The 23,653-nt window shown below is 46.0% G+C and overlaps 3 protein-coding genes across 10 annotated transcripts; all 3 read right to left on the bottom strand.

Moving 5' to 3' along the window:
* Positions 1-375: 375 nt before the first annotated feature.
* LOC128329588 (BLOC-1-related complex subunit 6-like) lies at positions 376-1,546 on the bottom strand. Its single transcript, XM_053261090.1, has one exon. It carries the CDS (start codon positions 1,240-1,242, stop codon positions 520-522), a length of 723 nt encoding a protein of 240 aa, XP_053117065.1. The 5' UTR covers positions 1,243-1,546; the 3' UTR covers positions 376-519.
* A 1,680-nt stretch (positions 1,547-3,226) lies between these two features.
* Positions 3,227-12,675, bottom strand: LOC128329584 (zinc finger protein ZFP2-like). 4 transcript variants are annotated; one of them, XM_053261073.1, is made up of 3 exons: positions 12,518-12,675; positions 8,733-8,878; positions 3,227-7,011 (listed from the first exon to the last, which is right to left on the bottom strand). In XM_053261073.1, exons 2-3 carry the CDS (start codon positions 8,839-8,841, stop codon positions 5,348-5,350), a joined length of 1,773 nt encoding a protein of 590 aa, XP_053117048.1. In that variant the 5' UTR covers positions 8,842-8,878; positions 12,518-12,675; the 3' UTR covers positions 3,227-5,347. The 4 variants fall into 4 exon arrangements, with proteins under 4 accessions (XP_053117048.1, XP_053117050.1, XP_053117052.1 ...); XM_053261075.1 differs by having other exon boundaries at positions 8,784-8,878; positions 12,518-12,674; XM_053261077.1 differs by having other exon boundaries at positions 8,823-8,878; positions 12,518-12,674.
* A 1,575-nt stretch (positions 12,676-14,250) lies between these two features.
* On the bottom strand, positions 14,251-23,645 carry LOC128329585 (zinc finger protein OZF-like). 5 transcript variants are annotated; one of them, XM_053261080.1, is made up of 4 exons: positions 23,234-23,645; positions 19,918-20,128; positions 17,193-18,087; positions 14,251-15,573 (listed from the first exon to the last, which is right to left on the bottom strand). In XM_053261080.1, the coding sequence occupies exons 2-4, from the start codon at positions 19,997-19,999 to the stop codon at positions 14,946-14,948; spliced, it is 1,605 nt and encodes a 534-aa protein (XP_053117055.1). In that variant the 5' UTR covers positions 20,000-20,128; positions 23,234-23,645; the 3' UTR covers positions 14,251-14,945. The 5 variants fall into 5 exon arrangements, with proteins under 5 accessions (XP_053117055.1, XP_053117053.1, XP_053117054.1 ...); XM_053261078.1 differs by lacking the exon at positions 23,234-23,645 and adding an exon at positions 21,060-21,165; XM_053261079.1 differs by lacking the exon at positions 23,234-23,645 and adding an exon at positions 21,060-21,133 and having other exon boundaries at positions 19,918-20,291.
* Between the last annotated feature and the right edge of the window lie 8 nt (positions 23,646-23,653).

Here is a 23,653-nt window from a genome sequence, read left to right as displayed (position 1 = left end):
AACAGAATCTGAGGCCTGACACCAGTGGGTTCAACTGAAATGACATGCAAAACTACTATATCTCTTAGCTGCAAAAACCTGCATCTCCTGTTCATAACTGGCACACAATTACGTCTGATTTATCAACTTTGTAGGTCATGACACCAGTGTGACTGAAAAGAGAAGTAGGGTTACAGATCAAATGACACTGGGAGAAGTGATGTGACATAGCGAGGATCTCAACAGGGATGAAGCAGTGCAGAAACCTTGTTGAGTGGGGAAGAAGGGGCACAAGATGAGCTGAGCAGCTAGGCCCCCCAGTTTGGTTTCTAGATTGCGAATGTGGGGAAAGATCCAAGATATTTAGAAGGGGGCAAGATTTCATGAAATTTTAGAAACACAGCCACAATCCATTTATTATAGTGCAAGAAAAAAACACATATAGTTTCCCTTTAGAAGTATGAATCACAGTAGATCAAGCATCTTCCCTACTGCATTCCCCGCCACTGAGCAAGTTAATCAGTTCCTCTAAAAAGTGCACTACTTGCAAAGTGCCTCAAAGATTTCCAGGGTCCTCTTAATATCCCGGATCTGTTTTGTAAGGGTGTGGACAGGCTGCATGGAGCGATCCAGCTCTTCACACCTTGCCATCAGAGTGTACATCCCTTTAATGCTCATGTCCACAGATTCACCCAAGCTGTCCACAGCATCCCGGTATGTCTGGATGTACCCTACGCTGAGGGCTGTCATGTTCTGGATAGAGCTGTTCAAGACTCTCAGCATCTGGTCCACCTTCTGTGCCACGTCTCTCGTGAGCCTCTCCAGATCCCGAATCACCTGTGGGTCAATTGGGGGGATGTCTGCCATTTTGCCCCTAACAGACAGTTGCGATGACATTGACGAGGAGGAGGTGGGTTCCGCGTCATCTAGACTGCCCCGGGAGCTCATTTTGATCTTCATCTGCAGGTTGTTGGCCACAAAGTGGGTCAGGTCCCCATCATGGCTCACTGTCCCTTCCAGCTCCAAGGCACTGGATATGGTGGCCCTCCTGCCTTCCTGGGCCTTGGAGGCTCCATACACCTGGCTTATCCCATCCAGGCTATGACTGTCCAACAAACGGCCTCCCACCATTCTTTCCCGGGCTGCCACTCGCACAGGATTTGGCAGCCTCCTGGATTCTTCCCCAGCTACGGAAGAAGACGACGAGGAGGAGGAGATTGGGGTCTGGATATGCACCTGAGCCATTATATGCTGTCCCTCCATCGTGCAACGCAGAAAGATGATCTAGAATGCGAGGAGCAAAGAAGAGGCAAGAACAAAAGAAGCAGAGAGGGGAACACAGACACGGAAGGAGCAGCTTCGGAAGGAAGACAGTATTGCTGGAGGCAAAGCGCAAAAGGCATTCAGCTTTCCCATTTCCTGCAGCCGAGCTCCTAGCGACTTCTCGGCGCCTGTAGTGGGCGGAGAATCCGCTAGGAAGGGGAGGAAAAAAAGAACAGGTTGGCTAGAGAGGACGCATGGAGGTTTCTCATTGGTATTTCCAAAGGTCTTTACAAAGAGCCAATCAGCGAGCACCCTCGTCAGGAGAGGGGACGCTCTACGCCAGAACAGCTCTTCTGCCGGAAGGCATTGGACACAAGGTAACATTCCTGATTCGCCAGACGAAGGGGCGTGTGGGAATCTGGACTCACCAATGGGGACACTGCGAAGCCATAAAAGGGCAGGGGGAGTTAAGTCTCAGCGGTCTCTGTGTTTGGATCTGGGGAGGGCCAAAGTTGAAGCTAAAAAATGCACCTTGCTTTTGTTTGTTATATTTCCAAAGGAACGTGTCTCTTATTTACCAATTTGCTTCTGGCGGGGTTTGTCCCACCCCCCCCAAACTTGAATGATAACAGCAAAGTATGTTTGTAATATGTCTGTAGTCTTTTCCTGCTTTTTGTCGAGAAAGAAATAAGGTGCGACTAGGCAGATGGTTGGGAAGAAGGAATGATGTTCTCAGAGGGTAACTTGGAACCTCAGGCCCATGAGCCCAGTATACCTCCCTCGCTCCTGATGGTCTACGATTTTATTGGTCCCCATCCCTGCTTTTATTTTGACCCCAGCTCCACAGCTAAATCAGCCAGGTGTGAGTGAGGAGAGTGTCTGCTGGGAAAAGATCTCTCTCAGAGGAAAATGAAAGCAATCCGGGGAACAAATTAACGTGGCTCCCGACTTCCATTTCACCCTTCTTCCTCCATCTTGCATTTGTATTGGGGATTGGAAGCAGGGACGAATGCAGGTAAGAAGAGAATGTGCAGATCTGTTTATCTGCATGCTGCCCAGCTTTGGGAATGGGATCTATCTGTCCTGGTTCCCAGCTCCTTAATCCTCTTACCTTTTTGGGGGTGGGTGGGGGAAGAACTATTGCAAGCCTCACATACGGAGGGAACCACATCAGCACTGGTGGGACAATACATTCTGAGAAAAAAATGGCATTGACAAAAAAGGTGCAGTGAGATGAGAAGGTAGGGGTGCTCCTCAAATGAACATTCAGTCCCTGGGCCTCTGAAAGGCCTTGACCATAAAAATGGTAAAACTTCATAATATTGGTAAAACCCAAAAATTCATCTAGATCATGGATCTCAACTGCAGCCTTCCAGCTGTTGGACTACAACTCTCATCACAATGCCCAGTAGCCAAAGATGATGGGAGTTGTAGGTCAACATCTGCCAGAGGGCCATAGTTTGAGACCCCTGATCTAGATGGGTCCCTACTGACCCTAATCCAAAAGCAGACCCATCCAGCCTATGCAATCAAGCATATCTTGTGGCATGTCTGTTTTACATTGAGGAATACTTATGGGAACTGTTCTTTTTTTTAAAGGTGAACAAACCATGTTTTCTCCATTTGTTACATGCAGATGGGATATCTTGCTATGGTCCCTGAGGTGTGAGGATATTATACCAGTTTGCACACATCATTGTGGTGAAGGAGTTTCCTGTTGCAAAGGTGAACTGTGTTGCTGCTGTCCCTCCTAGTGGGACTAACCAGCACTGCAATATAATTACAGATTATATTGCGTAGTTATAATTTGCATCCCTGCTATTACAATCTGTTCCTTGCATTTGTGTTAGCTTTAGGCTACATCTTGTTGATTTTAATTTGGCTTCTTAAAATGAAGTAACTGCTTGTCAGTGTCACTCATCTGTGGCCTTGGGCTACTGCAAAGCTACAGAGATGCAAACAGAGTTCTGGTTTTCATCTGTTCAAACACAAAAAGCAATTCCTTATTTATAACGTACACTGCACTTTTTAGTGTTAGCCCTCACAACAACCCTGTGAGGTAGGCCATTAATGCTTTTATTTTACAGACTGTGGAACTGGATATTATAAGAGTTTGCTAAAGCTGCACATCCCAATGAGCCCATAGCTAAGTTGAGAGTTGAACCAAGGTTATTCAAATTCATTTTTCTTTATCAGCTTTCCCCTATAAAACTGGGTATTAAAACTTTTGTTGTAGAAATTCCTTTCTACAGATTTCTTCTTTTAAAAAGGTACCTGCTGGGTTGTCCGATTTGATTTGTTGTGATTTTGTTCAACTGTTGATGATACTCTTTCACCAGACAAATCAATGTAGTTTTTTTTTTAAGATCTTGTCCTGAGGGCAGCTCTAATGGAAAATTGCTACATATTTTTCTTTTGAATAGTTGTCAGTTATTCAGCAGAAGAGAATATATGCTCTTTAATTCAGAGTCTCAACAAATTCCAAGCTGCAGAAAACTTTGTAACATATGCACTCCAGAGTATTTCTTGTTTTCTTTCTCTAGATTTACTGCACCTTAAAAACACACAATTTATATAACAGAAATACCACCCCACCCCAGTTACAGCCTGGGAGAGGGATAATGAAGCAGTGGTTTCTTCTGTGTTCTTTTCTAGACCACAGAAATATTTGGTGGAGGAATCTTAACCCGGGAGGCCATAAAAGAGTAAAACATAAAAACAAGAGGCGAAGGATCCCCATTTGGCAAAAAAGGATGACAAGCAATGCTTCAGAGATGCTGACACCAGGAAGGATTTAGATCCTAAATCTTCTTCCCATTAAATAACTTTCTGCTGTGTGTAGAGGAGGAGAGCTGGTCTTGTGGTAGCAAACATGAATTGGCCCCTTTGCTAAGCAGGATCCACTTGGTTTGCATTTGAATGGGAGACGTGTGAGCATTGTAAGACACTCTCCTTAAGGGATGGGGCTGCTCTGGGAAGAGCATCTGCATGCTTGCATGCAGAAGGTTCCAAGTTCCCTCCCTGGCTTCTCCAAGATAGGGCTGAGAGAGATTCCTGCCTGCAACCTTGGAGAAGCCACTGCCAGTCTGTGTAGACAATGCTGAACTAGATGGATCAATGGTCTGACTCGGTATATGGCAGGTTCCTATGCTGTGGGGCGGGAGAGCCACACTGGATATTTTGGATGTCTGCTCAATTCCCACCTGAGAGCAGACACTGGACCTGATTCTGCCCAAACCACTTGAAACTTCCACTTCTATCCCAATAATACTTAGACCACTAGGGCAGTTCACACCATTGGTACCTGGGCAGGAGACGTCCTACCCAGCAGCTGTACCCAACTCTTTAATGAGTGGGGGAGAAGCCCTCTGACCCAGCTGCTGCTTAGCAGAGAGTCATTCCCCATCCCCACTTGCTTTTTACTCCCACACAATTGGTAAAGGGGAGTGTGCACAGCTTCCAGACTTGGGTAGGACACGTCTCCTACCCAAGTACCAATCGTGTGTGAACTGCCCTGCGGTGTCTTTATGAGCTAACGCAATGTGGGGAAGGGCTCATCACTACCTGGCCACGCAAGAAGAACAAAGCCTGGACCTTACGACCGGAAAAGACTGGCAGCTTAGGCCCTGCATCCTATAATGCCGTCTGAGTGTGGGAAGGAGAGGTCTCTGAGCCCCTTGGAGCAGTTCTCATTCTCTTCGCCCTCCAGCATTCCCATTAGTTAGTTGCGATGACCCCCACCAATGCATTCTGTCCCTATACCATCAGACTTGCACTTGCAGCTGTGAGGACCAGACACTTCTTTTTAAAGATGATTTTTTTTCAGGACCATTTTTTATTTCAGTTTCTGCTTGGTGCTAGAACTGATCCACAGAATGCAAATGGGCAAATAGGATGTGGGCTTCTAGAGAGGCTTCCGTTCCCACCTCGCTCTTTAGAGATCGATTACTGCAAACATGCTTAGATCAAACTTGCTCTTTCACCATCATGAGCTGGAACCCCTTGTCACATGAAGACATTTCTAAAACAGCTCACTCATCCCTTTATAAAAACCCACTCATTCCTTCATAAAAACCCCAAACTTGACATCTGGCACACTCCTCTTTCAGTCATCAGGTTCCTCTTTGATCCACAGGGACACTGTTGGCAATTCTTCTGTAAGTTCCACGTGGACATCTTCTAGCTCCTCCTTTTTCAACCACGAAAGTGACCTCATTTCCTCTAGCTGAATGTCATTTTCCTCTGGCTCCTCTTTTACCTCCACATCCCATGTCCCCGGAGGAAGCACCAGTACCTCATCAGCGTCTCCTTCAGTCTCATTATTATCCATATTGTTGTCATCTTCTTGGGGTTGGACAAATGGGTCTTTGTAAAGCCTGGTGTCCACGGACTCGCTGTCTGTGCCAGGAAGCAAGGAGCTCTTGGCATGGGTCCTCAAGTGCTTAGCAAGAGCAGACCGCTGGCTGTAGTTCTTGTCGCACCGGATACAGGCATAGGGCTTCTCCTGGGTATGGATCCTCTGGTGCTGTACCAACGTAGAGCTCTGCTTGAACCCCTTGCCACACTGGTCGCAGCGAAAGGGCCGTTCGCCTGTATGGGTGAGGTGATGGCGCTTGAGGGCCGACATACCACTAAAGCTCTTCCCACACTCTCTGCAGCTGTATGGGGACTCGCCAGTGTGAGTACGGAAATGCTGGGTCAGTGCCGAACTTTGGCTAAACCCTTTGCCACATTCCTGGCACTTGTACGGCCGCTCACCCGTGTGGAGCCTCCGGTGGGTTGTAAGCACCGATTTCTGGCTAAAACTGCGCCCACAGTCTGGACACGGGTAGGGTGTCTCTCCCGTGTGTATCCGCCGATGCTGTGTCAAGGCAGAGCTGGCAATGAAGCTTTTTGGGCAGTCTGGGCACTGGTAGGGTTTTTCTCCCGTGTGCGACCTCTGGTGTTGAAGAAGGGAATAGCGCTTTGTAAAAGATTTACCGCAGGCTATGCACAGGTTGGGCGGGCCATCTTCAGAGTGGGTGCGAACATGCTCATTGTAGAGAGCCCGGCGCATGAACCGCTCGCCGCACTCCCCACAGGCAAAAGGACGCTCGCCTGTGTGAATGCGGCGGTGCTCTGCTAAAGTGGTGCTCCGGCAGAAATCCTTGCCACAGTCACTGCAACGGTGGAGGTTCCTGCTACCTGAATGTCCAGCGGTAGCGGTTCCAAATTTTTCACCACCACCATCACCCTGGTGGGAAAGAAGATGCTCCACCAGCAAGGAGATCTCTCCGAACCGCTTCCAGCATTCGGTACATTTGTACGGCTTCTCTCCTGTATGGCTGTTGAGGTGCCAGACCAGGTGGGCCTTGGTGCTGTAGGCTACCCCGCAGTACTCGCACCGGTATGGTCTCACACCATCGTGGACCCGCTGGTGGCGAGTCAAGTTGCTCTTCAGCCGGAAGTTCTTGCCACACTCTTGACATTTGTAAGGCTTCTCACCTGTATGGATGCTTTGGTGACTGGCCAAGGTGGATTGGACAGAAAAGCAGCGCCCACAATCTGAGCATTGGTATGGTTTCTCACCCGTGTGAATCCGCTGGTGGGCGAACAGTTCACAGGTCTTGACAAAGCTCTTCCCACAAACGCCGCAGATTACCCGGCCCACTCGCCGATGTTTCACTGCTGAGTTTGCTAAACTTCCCTGAATTTTTGTCCCTGATGTAAACCGACCATCTTCTCCCTTTTTGCTTGCAGGTTCAGCTGCCTCCACCTTCTTCTCCGTTCCTAGGGAGAAGAACACAGTCCTATTGATCCATCCACTCTTATCGCCCCTACTGCAGTCTCTTAAGCCTTCTATAAAGTTCCTGCCATGCCTGGAACAAACCCTCCTCCCTACCAGGAAAGCTGCCTCCCTCAGTCCCCATATCTTCGATAAAGTCTTTCTTGAAGCATCATAGAGTCATCTCTTCTGCACTATTTGCTACCATTTACCTATACTGGAGATTCCAGTATAGTCCTCATAGGAACATAGGAAGCTGCCATATACTGAGTCAGACCATTGGTCTATCTAGCTCAGTATTGTCTTCACAGACTGGCAGCTGCTTCTTCCCAGAGCAGTGCCATCCCTTGAGGGGTATATCTTGCAGTGCTCATGCTTCTAGTCTCCCAACATGCTTCTAGTCTCCCATCCCATGCTTCTAGTCTCCCAGCCAGTGTGGTATAATGGTTAGAGTGCTGGACTAGGATCAGGGAGACCTGAGTTCAAATCCCCATTCAGCCATGAAACTAGCTGGGTGACTCTGGGCCACTCACTTCTCTCTCAGCCTAACCTACTTCACAGGGTTGTTGTGAAAGAGAAACTCAAGTATGTAGTACACCGCTCTGGGCTCCTTGGAGGAAGAGCAGGATAGAAATGTAATAATAACAATAATAATAATATGCAACCAGAGTGGACCCTGTTTAGCTAAGGGGACAAGTCATGCTTGCTACCACAAAACCAGCTCTCCTCTCCTCACCCACAAAAATATGGCCACTCCACAAGGGCTTGTACTTTGCACAATAGGCTTGAGTTGTTTCTATGGACTCTGTCGTATCTATCCCCTCTGTCTCTTTATCCTATTACTATCTCCTACCTAGAATAGTCCAGCCTCCTAACACCTCCAGCCGCTCCAGAAAGGGCTCATGATTCTGCCTTTGCAGTTGGGCAACAGGACACCGGGCTAGAGAAAGATCAATGGTCCGATATAATGTGCAAGCTATGCTGTGACTGACAGATTCAGCTGGAAATTTTTCAGTCTCTGGTTTGCTTGAATTACTCCCTGTCTTTGCCTGTACTAGCTAAATACATATGCTAGTCCACCCCCACAAACAGAGAGACAACTTTCCCTTCAGTTAATGGTAAGAACTTAAAATCTAATCTCTCCTTTTTACCTCCCTCTTTTTATGCTCTTTCCTTTTGGTGTTGACTTACTCGTAAGCAGAGTTTCTGCTCCCTTTAATATAATTACTGTTCAGCACCTAGTTGTTGGAACACTTTATAAATAAGCTGTCTGTGTGTTTACCCTAACAATTTCCCATTTCTGATACTGCTCTAATCATTGTGGTGTTTTTAAAAAAAGCCTACCTCCCTACATACTTGGAAAATGTTATATGAAGAATACAAATAATATTTATATCCTGCTTTTCAACAAAAGTTCCCAAAGTGGTTTACATATAAATAAATACATTGCATAAAATGGCTCCCTGTCCCCAAAGGTCTCTCACAGTCTAAAAACTAAACCTAAGACAGACATCAGCAACAGCCACTGGAGGGATGCTGTGCTGGGGTTGGATAGGGCCAGTTGCTCCCCCCCTGCAAAATAAAGAATCACCAGTTTTATAATTTGCCTCTTTGCGCAGTTGGCAGTTAACACCTGTGTTTCCAAACTGTCTGAAACCCTGAGGTAGTGCTGTAGGAAACAAATAACACAGGAGTCCTTAGTGATTATCCTTCCACCCAGGCTCACTTTCCCAATTTCCACTGAATGGTCTTGGAGCTGGTCTCCCATTCTTCACACCTGCAAGGCGATTCTTATCCTCTGAGCATTCTTCCTTACCCTCCTCCTCTTGGTCCATCTCAGATGTTGCAAGATGTTTGCAGATGAGAAATATGCTGCTCAAATAATAGAAAAAGAGGGGTAAATTAGCTTATTAGGTTTCATCAAAATCTATCTATCCATTCTCTTAGACGTGCCCATCGCTAATCCCATGCGTGGCAGCCCTCGCGAGAGTTTGCAAGCAGCTGCTGATAGCAACGGGGACAGGCTAGATTGAGAATATGGTGGCGGTGGTGGTGGCTGGCCAAAGAAAGAGACAGGTGGGCAGCTGCAACCGGCAGACAGGCAGGTAGCCACGACTGGCAACTGGCTGGCTGGCCGGCAGACAGAAAACCACAGCAGGGGTGGACAGGGGGAGAAGAAGAAGAAGGGCAGGGGGCGGGTGGGGAAAGATGAAGGTGGCAGGCAGGGCGGGACGGGACGGGGAAGAAGACAGGTGGGGGGAGAATGTGGTGTGGGTGGGCAAGCAAAGAAGTGGTGGTGGGGTTGGGGGAAGAAGGCGGCGGCAAACTCTGCCACGGATCAGCTAGTCTATTAATAATATCACCTGTTTATCACTGGTAACTAAAAGAGGGTCCTAACGGAAGGGGAAATATTGTGGGTTCTGTTTTCCTGGAACATTGTTACCAATACATTTCCAGGCTTACCTCCAGAACCATGAAGACTAGAAAATTACTTTATAAAAATAAAAAAGACCAGAAGGGAGTCTCAAGATTCAATATTGTGTTTTCAGTTATTTTAATTGTAAACCGCCCAGAGATGCAAGTTTTGGTCTGTAAATAAATGTTTTAAATAAATAAATAAAATAATAAATAATATTCCTGCAAAAGCCTTACATTGGCTACTGTCATCACAATCACTTTTAATCTATTTCAGCACTGCTCATCTTCGGCCCTCCTGCAGATGTTGGCCTACAATTCCCATAATCCCTAACTATTGGCCACTGTGGTTAGGGATTATGGGAGCTGTAGTCCAAAAACAGCTGGAGGGCTGAAGTTGAGCAGCCCTGATCTATTTATTTAATCTCTTTTCCTCCTGCATTTCTATAAAACTATATTTAAAGCAGCTAACAACATATCTAATGTATATCACAAAACAACATGATCAATAAAAGCACAATTTAAAAACAAAGTTAATATTGGGCAAGGTCTCACAATCAAAACAACATCAGTTAGAGTAGAATCTATACATCCCTGCAGCACACACACTCCTGATTTCTGAAAAATTTTGGCAATGTGTTGGCAACATGCCAACCTGATATTTATCTGAGATTGTTAATCTAAGATTTTGAAGTCCAGTTGTTCATCTCAGTTAAATGTTGCCAACCCTTGAAATTTCATGACCAGAAATTGGGAGCACATGTGCTGTAGGAATGCATTCCCATCTAACCAACATTATTTTGCTCATGAGAACTGGCCCATAATATCAGACTCATGGCACCACCATTGGAACAAATCATTTAGAACTTCAGATCGAGCCACATTTTGCAATTACAAGCCTGCTGAAATAAGAGGGGCTTAAGTGCTTGACTCCTTATGGAAAAGCAAGGAGCCTGATGGATCCTCTCAAGGTGAGCATTCCACAATGTTGACATTGCCATAATCCCATTTCATACCCTCCCAGTGTTTCAGTGATGGAGGTGGGACACAGCAAGGCCTCCAAGGATTAACCAAAGGCTCGGGCATGTTCATAAGGGAGAAGGTGGTTCTTAAGGTATTCTGGTCCTAGCTAAGACCACTCAGGGCATTAGAAGTTAGCACTAGCACTTTGAATTGAGCCCTTGAAGTGACTTTAAAGCCCTAGAAGGTTTTTAATGGGAAGCTTGAAATATGGGATACCAGCAAGGTATTATTTAAAAAGACAGAATCCTCCCCCGGAGAAGGGAGTTAGCATTCTGCTTTTCTGCTTTTCAGTGTCACCAAGATGAAGAAAAAACCTCAGGGTAGGGCTCTGTGTTTGCTGAGGGACTAAGGAAATAGGACAAGGTTGACAGCCCATCTGCCTCTTAAGAAACAGACTGCCTCATTTACTGAACTGATAGCTGCAGACACCAAAGAGCAATGGGGCCAAGTATCACCCGTCCATACTATGATGAAGCTGAAAAGCACTGGTGTAAACAACAATGAGCCCAAAAGATCTGACTCCATATAAGGCAGCTTCGTATGTTCATTTGCAATCAGTGACACAAGCACACGCCTAAAACCTACAAAGCAAGAAGAGCTAGAGATCTTAGACTGGGACTCCTCTGAGGCACAATAAGTGGTGACCACCACTTACATTCTCAAATGGGATATGCTTTACCCGCCTTTCTTTAGCATTCATTCTACAAGCATCTCAGCAGGATTTTGGAAACGTTTCCATTCCTTTGAGACATTACTTCTTCCTAGATCAGCTTTTGTCATGTTCTAAAGGTCAGACGCCAGGGTCAGATGCCAAGCAGGCAGAGACTGTCGCTTTCCCAAAGCTGGTCAGTACAGACCACGTGACACACCCACACTTTGACCATTACCCCTCACTCCTCTCCCTGTACCCAGAAACCACTCCAAGATAAAAGTATTTGTTTTGTGGGTTTTCTGTCCCATCATTTGATCCAGAAGGATCCCAGCGGCTTGCATATAATCACACTGGGCTGCTTCTCCCCTGTGTGATGCTATTCCCATCCCATCCCATCCCATGCCGTCTCACTCCCTTGTCTGCTGGCAAGCGGTGGCTGGGCACTCCTTACTCCCTTCCCTGCCAAGACTGGAGGGGCTTCTCACCACCCAAGGGCAGAGAGGGAGGGATGTGGGTGGTTCAGCAACCAAGACGGTCACCATATTATTGATTTATTTAACATATTTTTATACCGCCCAAAACTTACGTCTCTGGGCGGTTTATTTGTTTGTTTATTCGATTTCTATACCACCCTTCCAAAAATGGCTCAGGGCGGTTTACACAGAGAAATAATACATAAATAAGATGGATCCCTGTCCCCCAAGGGCTCACAGCCTAAAAAGAAACAAGATAGACACCAGCAACAGTCACTGGAAGCACTGTGCTGGGGGTGGATGGGGCCAGTTACTCTCTCCCTGCTAAATAAAGAGAATCACCATGTTAAAAGGTGCCTCTTTGCCAAGTTTAGCAGGGGTTGCCAAGTTAGCAGGGGTTAAAATAAAAACAGAAAGTAAAACATTAGTTAAAACAAAAACAAAACGTTCAAAACATTACAACAATTTAAAAATTTTAAAACAATATTTTAAAACAGCACTAAAACAATATTAGTTAAAAGCCTGGGAGTGTAAAGATGCGTCTTCTTTGTCTCAGATTATGGCAAACGCAGGAGCCGCCTTTGCTCTGTCTTCCCCGACGCTGCAAAGCTATACAAACCGGCGAGTTACAAGGGAAAGGGGGCGGTGACAGCAGCCCCCCCCCCCCCCGCGCCCTGGTCGCATTTCTGCTTGTCGTGCAGCTGTTTGAAGGGATCCTGTAAGAAACGCGGCTGGGAAACCCCCTAATTTGCGCAGCTGTTCCAGCCCGCAGAGTTCCACTGCCGGTCTGGTGGTCCCCAGTACCCCACATCCCAAATCACAAGCCCGACCCTCGGATATCTCAGCTTTGCCCAAGTCCCACTGCTCAGAACAGAGAGACAGTTGTGTGTTTTTAAAGTTTCAAATAGTACATAAAGTAAACCCAGCCCTGGACTTCCCATCGCTCACCAGCTTACGCATGTTGACGGCTCTCCCGCTTTGATATCCTCAAGTCAAGCTTGGCTCTGCTTTCCGAGGGGCTCCTAGAGCAGAGGAAAAACACACACATACACAATACAGGAAGGTCCTTTTTGTTGTCGCCCTCCCCTTTACCGCTTCTTCCGGGTCCCCTCTAGCATGTGAAGATGTCTCTCGTGTTAACCCCTAAGAGAGGTAGGTAGGGGTGTGTGTGTGTGTGTGTTTAAAGCCCCTTGCTAGTAAATGTTGTTCATTGTATTTCGTGCAATGATTTGTAAGATTAATGCAATGAATTGGAAGCATATGGATTTATTTTTCATCATTTTTACTAAGTGGTGGAAAATTCAACCATTATTCCCCTCTCCAGTTCCACCCAATTTGCTGATGTTACCCTCTTCAGATCAGGAGTCAAAAAACATGCACTTATTTAGTTTTTATCCTATCCTTTCTCCATAGAGTTCAGAGTGGCACATGTGGTTTACCCTCTCTCTTTACCTTTCCAACAGCCCAATAAGAATGTTTTCAAGATTGCTTGTGCAAAGTCTTGTACAAGAGAGGAACTCTTCTGGTCTCACTCTCATGCTCTGGAAAAAAAATTATGTTCTGCAAAATCAGAAGCAGCCCTCTGGCAGCAACCCTAAATAATACATGTTTCAGAGAGCAAGAGAGGGTACTAATTTTGATCTTTAGTCTAGAAATACTCTTATTAGGTGTATGGATTTTTTGCAAGAGGGCAGCAGTGTTCCCTCTATCCCCCCCCCCATCTGTGTGTGGAATGAGTTTTGTTCTGGGCAGCAGTATCAAGGCAGTGTGCGTTGATGCTGCATTCGGAGTACAGTATACCTGATTCAATCTGAGCGGGATCTAAAATTAACTGAGTGGACAAAAAAATTGTGTGGGGCACACACATACGCATGCCTTAGAGGTAACACTGGAGGGCAGAGTAATGTCATATTGTCAAATATCTGGAAATTATGTTTCTTCTCCCCCACCAGCAGTACCTACACATTCATAAATATATACAGAATGTATCTTGAGTAGCCAATCTCAATAGATCATTAACATCATTTGAGAATTTCTTACTGTCAAAGACAACAAGAAAAAGCTTGTTTCAAAAATCTATGCAATCTCAGTAATACTACTATTAGATAAAAATGAGAGGATTAGTATTCATGAGGAGCCATACAATAATTTGTAAAGGTACAAATACAATAATATTTAAATGTTCTCCTTGGAAGACATATCTGATATGTATCAAAAATTAATTATTATATAATGGGCATATGTGATCAATAATTAATTTCCTGGATGCCTATCTGATACAACTTCCAGAAAGAACCTGTACAAATTATTGTATATGAGTGGTATTATGAGTTATCTATCTTACCCAAGATGTCTGGAATTCCTTCAGATTTAAGTTGAACATGCAGCACTCAGAGGAACTTTCCCCCATACTTGGTGGGCCTGCAACCTAGTTAAAAAACCTAAAAGAAAACAGTTCTGCAATGTATTAAAAACGTTGCAGGTTAAGGTAGTGTTTCACATCTATTGTAGTTTTTAATCTGTTTTCAAGGATTTGTAAGAAATTACCATAAGAACTATTGTTGTCAATATGCTGATCATTGTCACCTATGGAGGTATGGGGGAAAAGAGTGTGGCACATCATGCTGATGCGCTCACTTGTTATACATCATTTCGGGAGACATCCAATTGGACAACTGAGACTCTTTCCAATAAACTGGATTTTATTTATACAGTACTGGAATGCAACAAAGCCCAGATAAAATATGACAAAATACTTGTTAGTAGTAATGTAACTTTTTCAATGATCTTTTTGTGTGTGTGCTTCCTTTTGTCAGTTTTGTACTTTAATGAATAAAGAAATAACCAAGAAGAAAAGCAAGAGCCCTTCTGTGAATTGAAACAGCTTGCTGCTAGCATTTGGATCCAAGCCAATGGCCTTTCAGAAATATTTTATCATGAATCACCTGCAGCATCTTGTGGAAAGGTGATGTACAGTAAGCAAATGAATAGAGGTTGCATTGTTCAATTCCTGCCTACCATGAAGCACACAGCCTCTGTCAGGGGAAAAGGGGGCAGCCCTAGCTAAAGCTTCCTACAGGGTGCCTGGGTTTATTAATTTATTTAAATGTATATCCCATGACGCCATGTTTTTATTTTCAGAACAATCCTATGGGGTAGGTTAAGCCGAGAGAGTGTGACAGTAAGCTTCAGGATAGGCAGGATTTGAACACTGGTCCTCTCACACTAAATCTGGCACTCTACCCACTTCCCCACACGAGTGTAAGGTGTGTGGGTGGCTTCATGCTTTAGTTCACTTTGAAAACCTCCTGAAAGAGAGGCAAATGCTAGTTTCTGAGAAAAACACTGTTACGTTAGGAAGCCTTTCAACCCGTCCTTATGCTAGGTCACCATACGCCTCTGATTCTGGTTCCTCTTTAATCTGGAGGCCTAAATTGGTACCCCATATCTCTGGGGAGATGACTGTCATGTCGTGCTCTTCTTCTAGATCCTGTGGTTGGACAAAAGGGTCCCTATAGATTCTCACCCCACAGGGCAAGATCACAGCGTTGTCACTGTGTTTGACCCTGTGTGTCCGCTGGTGCTGTGTTAAGGCAGATCCCTGGCTGAAGCAGTGGCCACACTGTGGGCAAGTGTAAGGATGCTCCCCATTGTGGACTCTCTGGTGCTGGATGAGCGTGGACCTCTGGCTGAATCCCTTTCCACACTCAGGACAGACATATGGCTTCTCTCCAGTGTGGATGCGCAGGTGTTGTGTGAGGGCTGAGCGGTGCTTGAAGGCTTTTCTGCAGTGGGAGCAGCTGTAGGGCCTCTCGCCTGTGTGAATCATCTCATGGCGCTTCAGGGCAGAGAGGTCACTAAATTTCTTCCCACAGCCTGAGCATGCGTAAGGCGTCTCTCCAGTGTGAAGTCGCTGGTGTGTGATGAGGGCAGAACTCTGGCTGAAGCGTTTCCCACACTCAAGGCACTGGTAAGGCTTCTCACCTGTGTGGATTCTCTGATGTCTAGAAGATGGAGCGCAAAATGGGGAAAATAACGCCAAACACCATCTCACACAATCATCTCTCCACAACATAATACATTACACAATCAGTACTATGGCAAGCATCAGGTCTATCACGCTTCATGTGCTGAAATATATACCCAGGAAAATCTGGAAGAAGGGGTTTGGAGTACATAAGAACATAGGAAACTGCTTTATACTGAGTCAGGCCATTGGTCCATCTAGCTGAGTACTGTCTACACTGACTGGCAGCAGCTCTCCGAGGTGTCAGACAGAAATCTTGCTCAGCTCTTCCTGGAGATGTTGGGATTGACCCTGGGACCTTCTGCATGCAAAGCAGACGCTCTGTCTCTGAGCTATGGCCACACCTCCCAACATGTCAGTTGCACTGGCCAGGAATTGCACACACACACACACCTATGATCATTTTTCTAGGCCCTACCTACCCCCTAGCACTGTTGCTGAACATGTAAATATTATAAGCATATTATGAGGCTGTTCACATGACCAGGTGTGGGGAAGGCTTTGCTAACTTATCTCCCCACCCCTGGCAAATTAACAGATTGCTGCTGAGAGCACGTCTCACACTCCCAGATGATCCATGCTGCTGTTTGTGCTGCTGTAAGCAGAGCGGTTCTCTGGAGGCTGGGACAATGCGTCTTGGCCTCTGAATATCCCACAATGCCCCACATGACGAGTGGCAGTGCATTGGGGGATACCTCCATGAGAAGGACATTCTAGGCACACATGATCCCGGTGCCGGGGTTAAGGCTGCCTTTATCCTCAGCTAAAGGCCGGGCTTAAAAGTGGGTTAGGCGGGCAGGCAGTGCCAGGATCCATGCAGATCCCGGAGCTTCACACAAGCAGCTGAACCCAGGCTGGGCTGCCCTAGCCTGGGTTAGGTCGCTCGTGAGAACAGCCTTAAAGAACAGTGATGACTCAGGCCTGGACTACGCATGCTGCAGAATGAGGTGGCAGAATGACCAGTATAATTGCAGACTGTAGATGGGTTCTCATGTTTTTATTATTTATTTATTTTTATTTTTTCACATTTTATATCCCACTCTTCCTACAAAGAGCCCAGAGCGGTGTGCTACATACTTGAGTTTCTCCTCACAACAACCCTGTGAAGTAGGTTAGGCTGAGAGAGAAGTGACTGTCCCAGAGTCACCCCCAGCAAGTATCATGGCTGAATGGGGATTTGAATTCGGGTCTCCCCAGTCCTAGTCCAGCACTCTAACCACTACACCACACAGGCGCATTCTTGAATGCTCCCTTGCTTAAAAAAAAAGTCCCTGCAAGTAGAAAACTAGTACTTCAACAAGAAGGCTGGGTTGCAAACCTCCTCCCTGATTTGCTAGTTTTCTATTTGTAGGCAGCTTTTTAACATGGGGAGGAGGATTAAAAAATGACACAGCCCACCTGCAGTTCGAAGTGATGCTGCCTCTTCTACCACATCAAGAGTTTGCTGCAGACGTAGACTAGGGCTAAATCACAAGGTGAATCACGGGAGTCAATTGGCTCTTTATTAAAGGCAGACTTGAACGCTATGCAAATGTCCTGTCCCTTGTGTTCAGGCCATTCAGTGCTTATGGACAGCTATCCTACATACCCTCTTACCTCTTTAGGGCTTTGCGATCACTGAACCGTTTCTCACAGTCAGGACACTTGAAGGGCTTCTCTCCAGTGTGCAGTCGCTGGTGGGTGATGAGGGCGGAGCTGATGCTGAAGCTCCGCCCACAGTCACCACAAGCATATGGTTTTTCCCCTGTGTGGGTCCGCTGGTGGAGCATGAGTGAAGATCGCTGGCTGAAATGCTTCCCACACTCAGTGCACCCAAAGGGTCTCTCGCCAGAATGGACACGGTAGTGTTCTGCCAGGGACGACCCACGTCGGAACCCTTTCCCGCACTCCCCGCAAGTGTAGGGTTTCTCTCCCAAGTGCTTCTCCAGGTGACTCAAGAGGGACACGGACTCCCCAAATTGCTCCTCACACTCCTGGCATTTGTAGGGCATGTCCCCCGTATGTTCACTTTCGTGCCGTGTCAGGTTAGTCTTGTTGCTATAGCTGGCCCCACAATGGGCACACTTGTAAGGTTTCTCTCCACTGTGGGCTCGCTGGTGGCGGGTAAGGTGTTCCTTGTTTCGGAAGCTTTTCCCGCACTCAGTGCATTGATAGGGCCTGGCCCCTGTGTGGATCCTCTGGTGCCTGATCAGGTTAGAGCTGTTGCTGAAGCTCTTCTGGCAGTCCGAGCACCGGTAAGGCTTCTCCCCTGTGTGAATTCTCTGGTGTTTGATGAACTCGGACAGTTTAGCAAAGTTTTTCCCACAGTCACTGCAAACAACGGCGCCAGCCCTCAAGGATCTCCTTCGTGGCAGGACATTGTCCAAGTTCCCCTGTGATACCTTCTGTGGCTGCTTCTCCTCAGCCACCACTTTATGCTGGGGATTCTGGGAGCTTCCTGGTTGCTGCTGCTTCTCCAGGTCCTCAGGGTTCTCCTCATTCATTGTTTCTGCTAAGAAAGAGAAAAGAAGGATGACAAATAAGATCCAGAGGGAAAATCCAGAGGGGGCTAAAAGAGGGCTGCACAGAGAAGATGTCTCCAATGTGGTGATGTTTTTATTGGGATTTTCAGCTTGCGGTATTCCTAAGCTTCAGTGTGGATCACAATATTAAAAATGCACATTTTAAAAGAAAATAAATGAGAAGTCAGTCTAACAGCCTGATCCGTGCTAGGTAAGGAGTGCAGAGTAGATGCAAGGGCCCCTGCAAACATGCCAATAGTTTATTTACTTGTTTATTTTAACGTTTATATCCCGGTCTTCCTCCAAGGAGCCCAGAATGGTGTACATGGTTATGTTTATCACAACAACCCTGTGAGGAAGATTAGGCTGAGAGATAAGTGAGTGGGCCCAGAGTCACCCGGTGAGTTTCATGGATCTGAACTTGGGTCTCCCTGGTCCTAGTCCAACTTCTAACCACTGCACTACACTGGCTCTCTCCTGCCACAGTGTATCTGCAAAACAGAACTCCTTTTTATGTGTACTGAAACATTTTTTGTCAATCTAAGAATACAAAACCGAGCCTGCCTTCTCTAGATATCCTGCCTCTAAGGATCCAAACCCAACACACACACTATGAAAGAGAAAGGGACAGATAGCAAGAGCATGAGAGTGGGAGAGACAAAAAAGAGGGGAAGGGAACTAGAAAAAACACCCAGCCGTGGCATTGGGAGATCTGGATTCCATGAGCTCTAACTATTCAGACCAGACACCAATAATTTTTTTGCTAGCATCACACCTTTGAAATATTATCCAGGTCCAGAAGCTCCTCCATCCAGAGGACAGTTTCCGATTATAATTCACTCCCTGGCCCAACTCCACATGCTAAGGACTTGTGCGTGCACATCCCTCTCGCCTGCCATTGTGCCACGTGTGTCTATTTGGGCTGCGTGTAGAGAAGCAGTTTGGATGAAATGCCTCCCCCGTGCAATGAAGGAAAGGTGCCCAGGAGGGAATGAAGCATGCATTCATGAGGCACACACCTTCCAGTATTCCCTCTAACAAGGATACCCAGATGTTGTTGACTACAGCTCCCAGAATCCCCAACTGCAATGGCTTTTGTGTGGAGATTATGGGAGTTGTAGTCAACAGCATCTGAAAATCCCTGCTAGAAGGAACACTGACACCTTCTATTCAGATATGGTGGGCCGAGGAGATAACGTATCTTCTGAACTGGCCCCAGATTTTGGTGTGATCGGGTTGATGCTTCTAGTGTTAGCTATCACAGCAGCATGCAATATCTGCATTACACTTGGATCCCATTGTCCTCCTCCTCAAGGAACATAGGAAGCTGCCATATACCGAGTCAGACCATTAGTCCATCTAGCTCAGTATTGTCTACACAGACTGGCAGTGGCTTCCCCAAGGCTGCAGGCAGGAATCTCTCTCAGCCCATCTTGGAAATGCCAGGGAGGGAACTTGGAACCTTCTGCTCTTCCCAGAGCAGCTCCATCCCCTGAGGGGAATATCTTACAGTGCTTACACGTCTAGTCTCCCTTTCATATGCAACCAGGGCAGACCCTGCTTAACTAAGGGTCTAAGTCATGTTTGCTGCCACAAGACCAGCTACTTAATGGAGCACTTTAATGTGGTGTCAGGCCATCTCCCATCAAGGGACTGGCCAGGCTCAGATCTACTTAGATTCAGCCATGTAACTGTACCATGTTCCCTCAGATCTTCCTCTGAAAGAGATCTTACGTGTGCAGCCTATCACTTGGACTGGATAACAGTGGCAAAAATTGTCTACTTGGAAGACCTAGAGATAAAGGCAGTGAACTTGTTACCTGTTCCCAGTGACTGTGGATGATCAGCTGGAGGGTCAAGGAGCAGATCTCTTCCTGGGGATGCAACTGAAGTGTGGGGCATCCTCTATGCAGTCAATTACTTCCGTCTAGTTTCAGGCCTAGTGCTTGAAATTTCACTAATTTCATTAGTGCTTTAATTGTAAGATGCCATTTGGTACATTATCATCAGCATCAATTGGCCATATAGTACCTTCAGCGTAGAAAAGCAATTGTCAGTTTAAACATCCATCCTCTCAGACACCCATTTTATATACAGGGATGAAAAAAATAAATAGCAGTTTCCCTGGTGAGTCTTCAGCTGATGTGGCACTTGAGAGCAGCCAGGCAAAGGATCTTTCTAGAGCTGCCAACATCTGTAAAGCACCGATAACCATGAGCTCAATCCCAGGGAGTGTTTTGGGGATCCATAATACAATGACTATAAAGCAACTCTGCCCATTAAGGCTGCAATGCTTATTTGGGAGTAAATCCCATTAAACTCGGCGGAACTGAGTTTTCTGAGTAAGTCATAGGATAAGGCTGTCAAAATATTGTAACAATGATTACCAATGAGACAGGGAATTTCTCTCCTCTCCCCCACCTTGCCTAAGGCCAACAAGCTGAAATCAGGCAGGAGGATATATCAGAAAGTGTTTAACTCTTCTCTCTGATGAAAACACACCCCAGTGAAGTAGGAGTAGCAGCATTTACTTTCTAGGAAGATTGGGTTCTGAGGTTCTACTATCCCCTGGAAGTTCCGCCTTTCACTCTTAGGTAGGGGTGTGTGTGGGTGTGGTTACTTAATATAATGTTTCTCAACATTGGGCCCCCAGATCTTCCACCAGCTTCCAGTGGCTGGGGATGATGGGAGTTGTAGTCCAGCAACAAATGGGAACCCAACATTGGGAAACCCTGACTTAATAGCAAAGAGAGAAGCACCACCACATGCTCAGAGGCAACTTTACTTGCATGCATTCCAAGACTGAGCCTTGGTGTTTGGAAGTGTAATTAATATAATTAAACCCTTAACCTCAGCTCTGTCAATAACTGGCACACTCACACCCCTCCAGCTCTGCCACGAGTCCGGCTTTATTATTTGCCCTCTGATCCAAAATCACCGCCCTGCCTGGGTTCTAACTCACCACTCTCATTGGCAGGGCCTCTGACTGTACTGAATTATCCTTTGCACAAGAGATCCACTTCCTTGGACACTCCCTACTGTGAGTGGCATGAGGGGGAGGAGCCACAACCACAGGAAGAGATTTTGCTTTTCCCATTTCCCTTCCTTTGGGTTTTGGAACTCTGTGGTTTTAACCCATTACTGCCACTTTCCAAGAAGTAAAGAGCCTTATGTCTAACTTCAGAGTTTCCCAACCTTGGCTCTCCAGATGTTGTTGGGCTACAACTCCCATCAGCCTCAATCACAACGGCCTGGCCATTGTAACTGTGGGTGATGAGAATTGTAGCCCATAAAAACAAAACAGACCCTGATAATATAACCAAAAACAACTAAATATGTGAATGGCTGATACTTCTCAAAGATTAATTGAACTTATTGGACACATGAAAAAGACACACTGGAACAGCATATATTACTGGGAAGTTGTTGTGGTCTCATAGTATTCAATATTATTGTTCTATTGTTTGTGTATATATATTGCTATAAACGTTTGGCCACCACATCTTATTTATATATATCCAGATCTACTTTCAATATAATTTGTATCCACATATTTAGTGGGTTTTGGTTATATTATTAGGATTTCAGAGCCTTCACATTGTTCTTGCTTAACCATATTGCTTTTTTTTCTTAATTCCACTGCAAATTAGCACAACAAAGCTAGGAAGATGGTGTTTTCTCAGTTTGCTGCTGTTGGGAATGGTCACCATGTGTATCTTGTCTACATTTGAGCTTTGCCTAGAAATGTCACAAACTATACTTGCACTTTATGTCCTTATGAACCTGCTGTTTTCATCCCCATCCCCGTATTGGTGTATGTACCCACTGTATGTGTATGTGATCCTGCATAAATGAGGATAACATTTTGCATTGGAAGTCTGAACTACAAAAACTCATGCCACAATAAACCCACGACCCCCTTTGGGGTGTTTATCCCTTGCAGCGGTCACAACAGCATGGAGACACTCTCTTGCAGGAGTTACCAAACTTGGGGGGTCCCCAGATGTTATTGGACTACAACTCCCATCATCACCGGCCTTTGGCTGAAAACCCAAGTTTGGGAAACCCTGGGATAGAGCGCAATATACTGAAAATCAGGACTAATCAAAATATCTTCTTGCCTACACAGGTGACCAGCCTCCAGCTGCATATACAATTTTAATTCATGGCCCATTGACTATGGCTTCTCTCAAAGACACAGGGCTGGTAAAAAGCAAAACACCTAAAACCCATGTTTACTGTCTTCCTTGATAGGGCTTATGGTTCAAATTCCCATTCAGCTATGAAGCAAACTGCCCTTGGGCCAGTCACTATGTCAGCCTGACCAATCTCACAGGGTTGTTGTGAAGATAAAATGAACAGGACGACAAGATCTGTGCATGGTAATCTGAGCTTGGAGGAAAAGTGCGTAGGAATGTTATTATTAAAAAACCATGCCACTAATTCACCCTGCCCCCCGCATTTCCCCCTACCTGTTGGTCACATGGGCCAGCAAGGAATTAGATATATGGAAGCAGCACAGCAAATCTCAGGCAAAATCCTCACCCAAACATGATCTTAGAAAGGGCTCTGTCTATTTAGCTGATGGAACCAAGTGCTTGAAATTCTTAGAATGTCAAACTTTCCTTTAATTTAAAAATAATCATAAAGGAGAATACTTTTCTAGCCTTTATAAATGGCAGAAGAAGCTTGGCAACATGTGGACAGTGCCTGGTAAGATCAGAGACCAGATTTGGGCCTGAGCAGGACATGACATGATCCCAGGCTGCAGTCTAGTATTAGCTACTTGCCTTTATCCTTGGCTTTAGGGAAGCGGAATACATGATATATACAAAACATGAAGCCCTATGCAAATTGGCTTCAATTGGCACAGTTTATTCAAGGTTCCTTGGTGCAGAATGTTGATATATGTTTATATTTTTAAATTTTTTATCCCACAGCATATACAGCCCAGACCTTAGAAGAGTCCCCTAGAGCAGGCAGTTTGGGGAAGAGCGTGATTCTTTGCTGAGCATGAGCTAAAGGAGAAAACACAATTTCCCTGGCATGCCACACTTGTCGTCCTCTCACAAAGCCGGACACAAGCCTGAAGAGAGAGCTCTACTGGACAGCTGAACATACAGACGTTATACGCACACTCCTCAGGACAGCTTGTCTCCAGCAACCAGGGGTATGATCCGAGCTGCCACTGCAAACCCTTCCTCCGCCAGTCAGGTGCTGGTTCAAGTGTCTGCCTTGCTCTGTGCTGGCCACGATTAGGAGACAAACCACCTTTGAAGTGTCAAGACAAGAAGGGTAGAGTGTTTCCTTTCCAATCTTTTCTGGTCTTCAGGCTGCTTTGGCTGGTAAGGTAAAGGTAAAGTGTGCCGTCGGGTCGGTGTCGACTCCTGGCGCCCACAGAGCCTTGTGGTTGTCTTTGGTAGAATACAGGAGGGGTTTACCATTGCCTCCCACCATACAGTCTGAGATGATGCCTTTCAGCATCTTCCTATATTGCTGCTGCCCGATATAGGAGTTTCCCATAGTCTAGGAAACATATCAGCGGGGATTCGAACC

Source organism: Hemicordylus capensis, chromosome 6 (assembly GCF_027244095.1).
Source record: "Hemicordylus capensis ecotype Gifberg chromosome 6, rHemCap1.1.pri, whole genome shotgun sequence".
Classification (NCBI taxonomy): Eukaryota; Metazoa; Chordata; class Lepidosauria; order Squamata; family Cordylidae; genus Hemicordylus; species Hemicordylus capensis.
The sequence above is the reverse complement of the archived record's forward strand: the minus strand, read 5'-3'. Positions and strand labels throughout refer to the sequence as shown.

Coding starts and splice junctions, on each gene's coding strand:
- LOC128329588 (XM_053261090.1), bottom strand. CDS start 1,242: ATGGAGGGACAGCATATAATGGCTCAGGTGCATATCCAGACCCCAATC.
- LOC128329584 (XM_053261073.1), bottom strand. CDS start 8,841: ATGGACCAAGAGGAGGAGGGTAAGGAAGAATGCTCAGAGGATAAGAAT. Junction 7,012..8,732: donor ATTCAGTGGAAATTGGGAAA/GTGAGCCTGGGT, acceptor TCTTCTCCCTAG/GAACGGAGAAGAAGGTGGAG.
- LOC128329585 (XM_053261080.1), bottom strand. CDS start 19,999: ATGCCCCACACTTCAGTTGCATCCCCAGGAAGAGATCTGCTCCTTGAC. Junction 18,088..19,917: donor TCCACAGTCACTGGGAACAG/GTAACAAGTTCA, acceptor TCTCTTTCTTAG/CAGAAACAATGAATGAGGAG. Junction 15,574..17,192: donor GATCGCAAAGCCCTAAAGAG/GTAAGAGGGTAT, acceptor TCCATCTTCTAG/ACATCAGAGAATCCACACAG.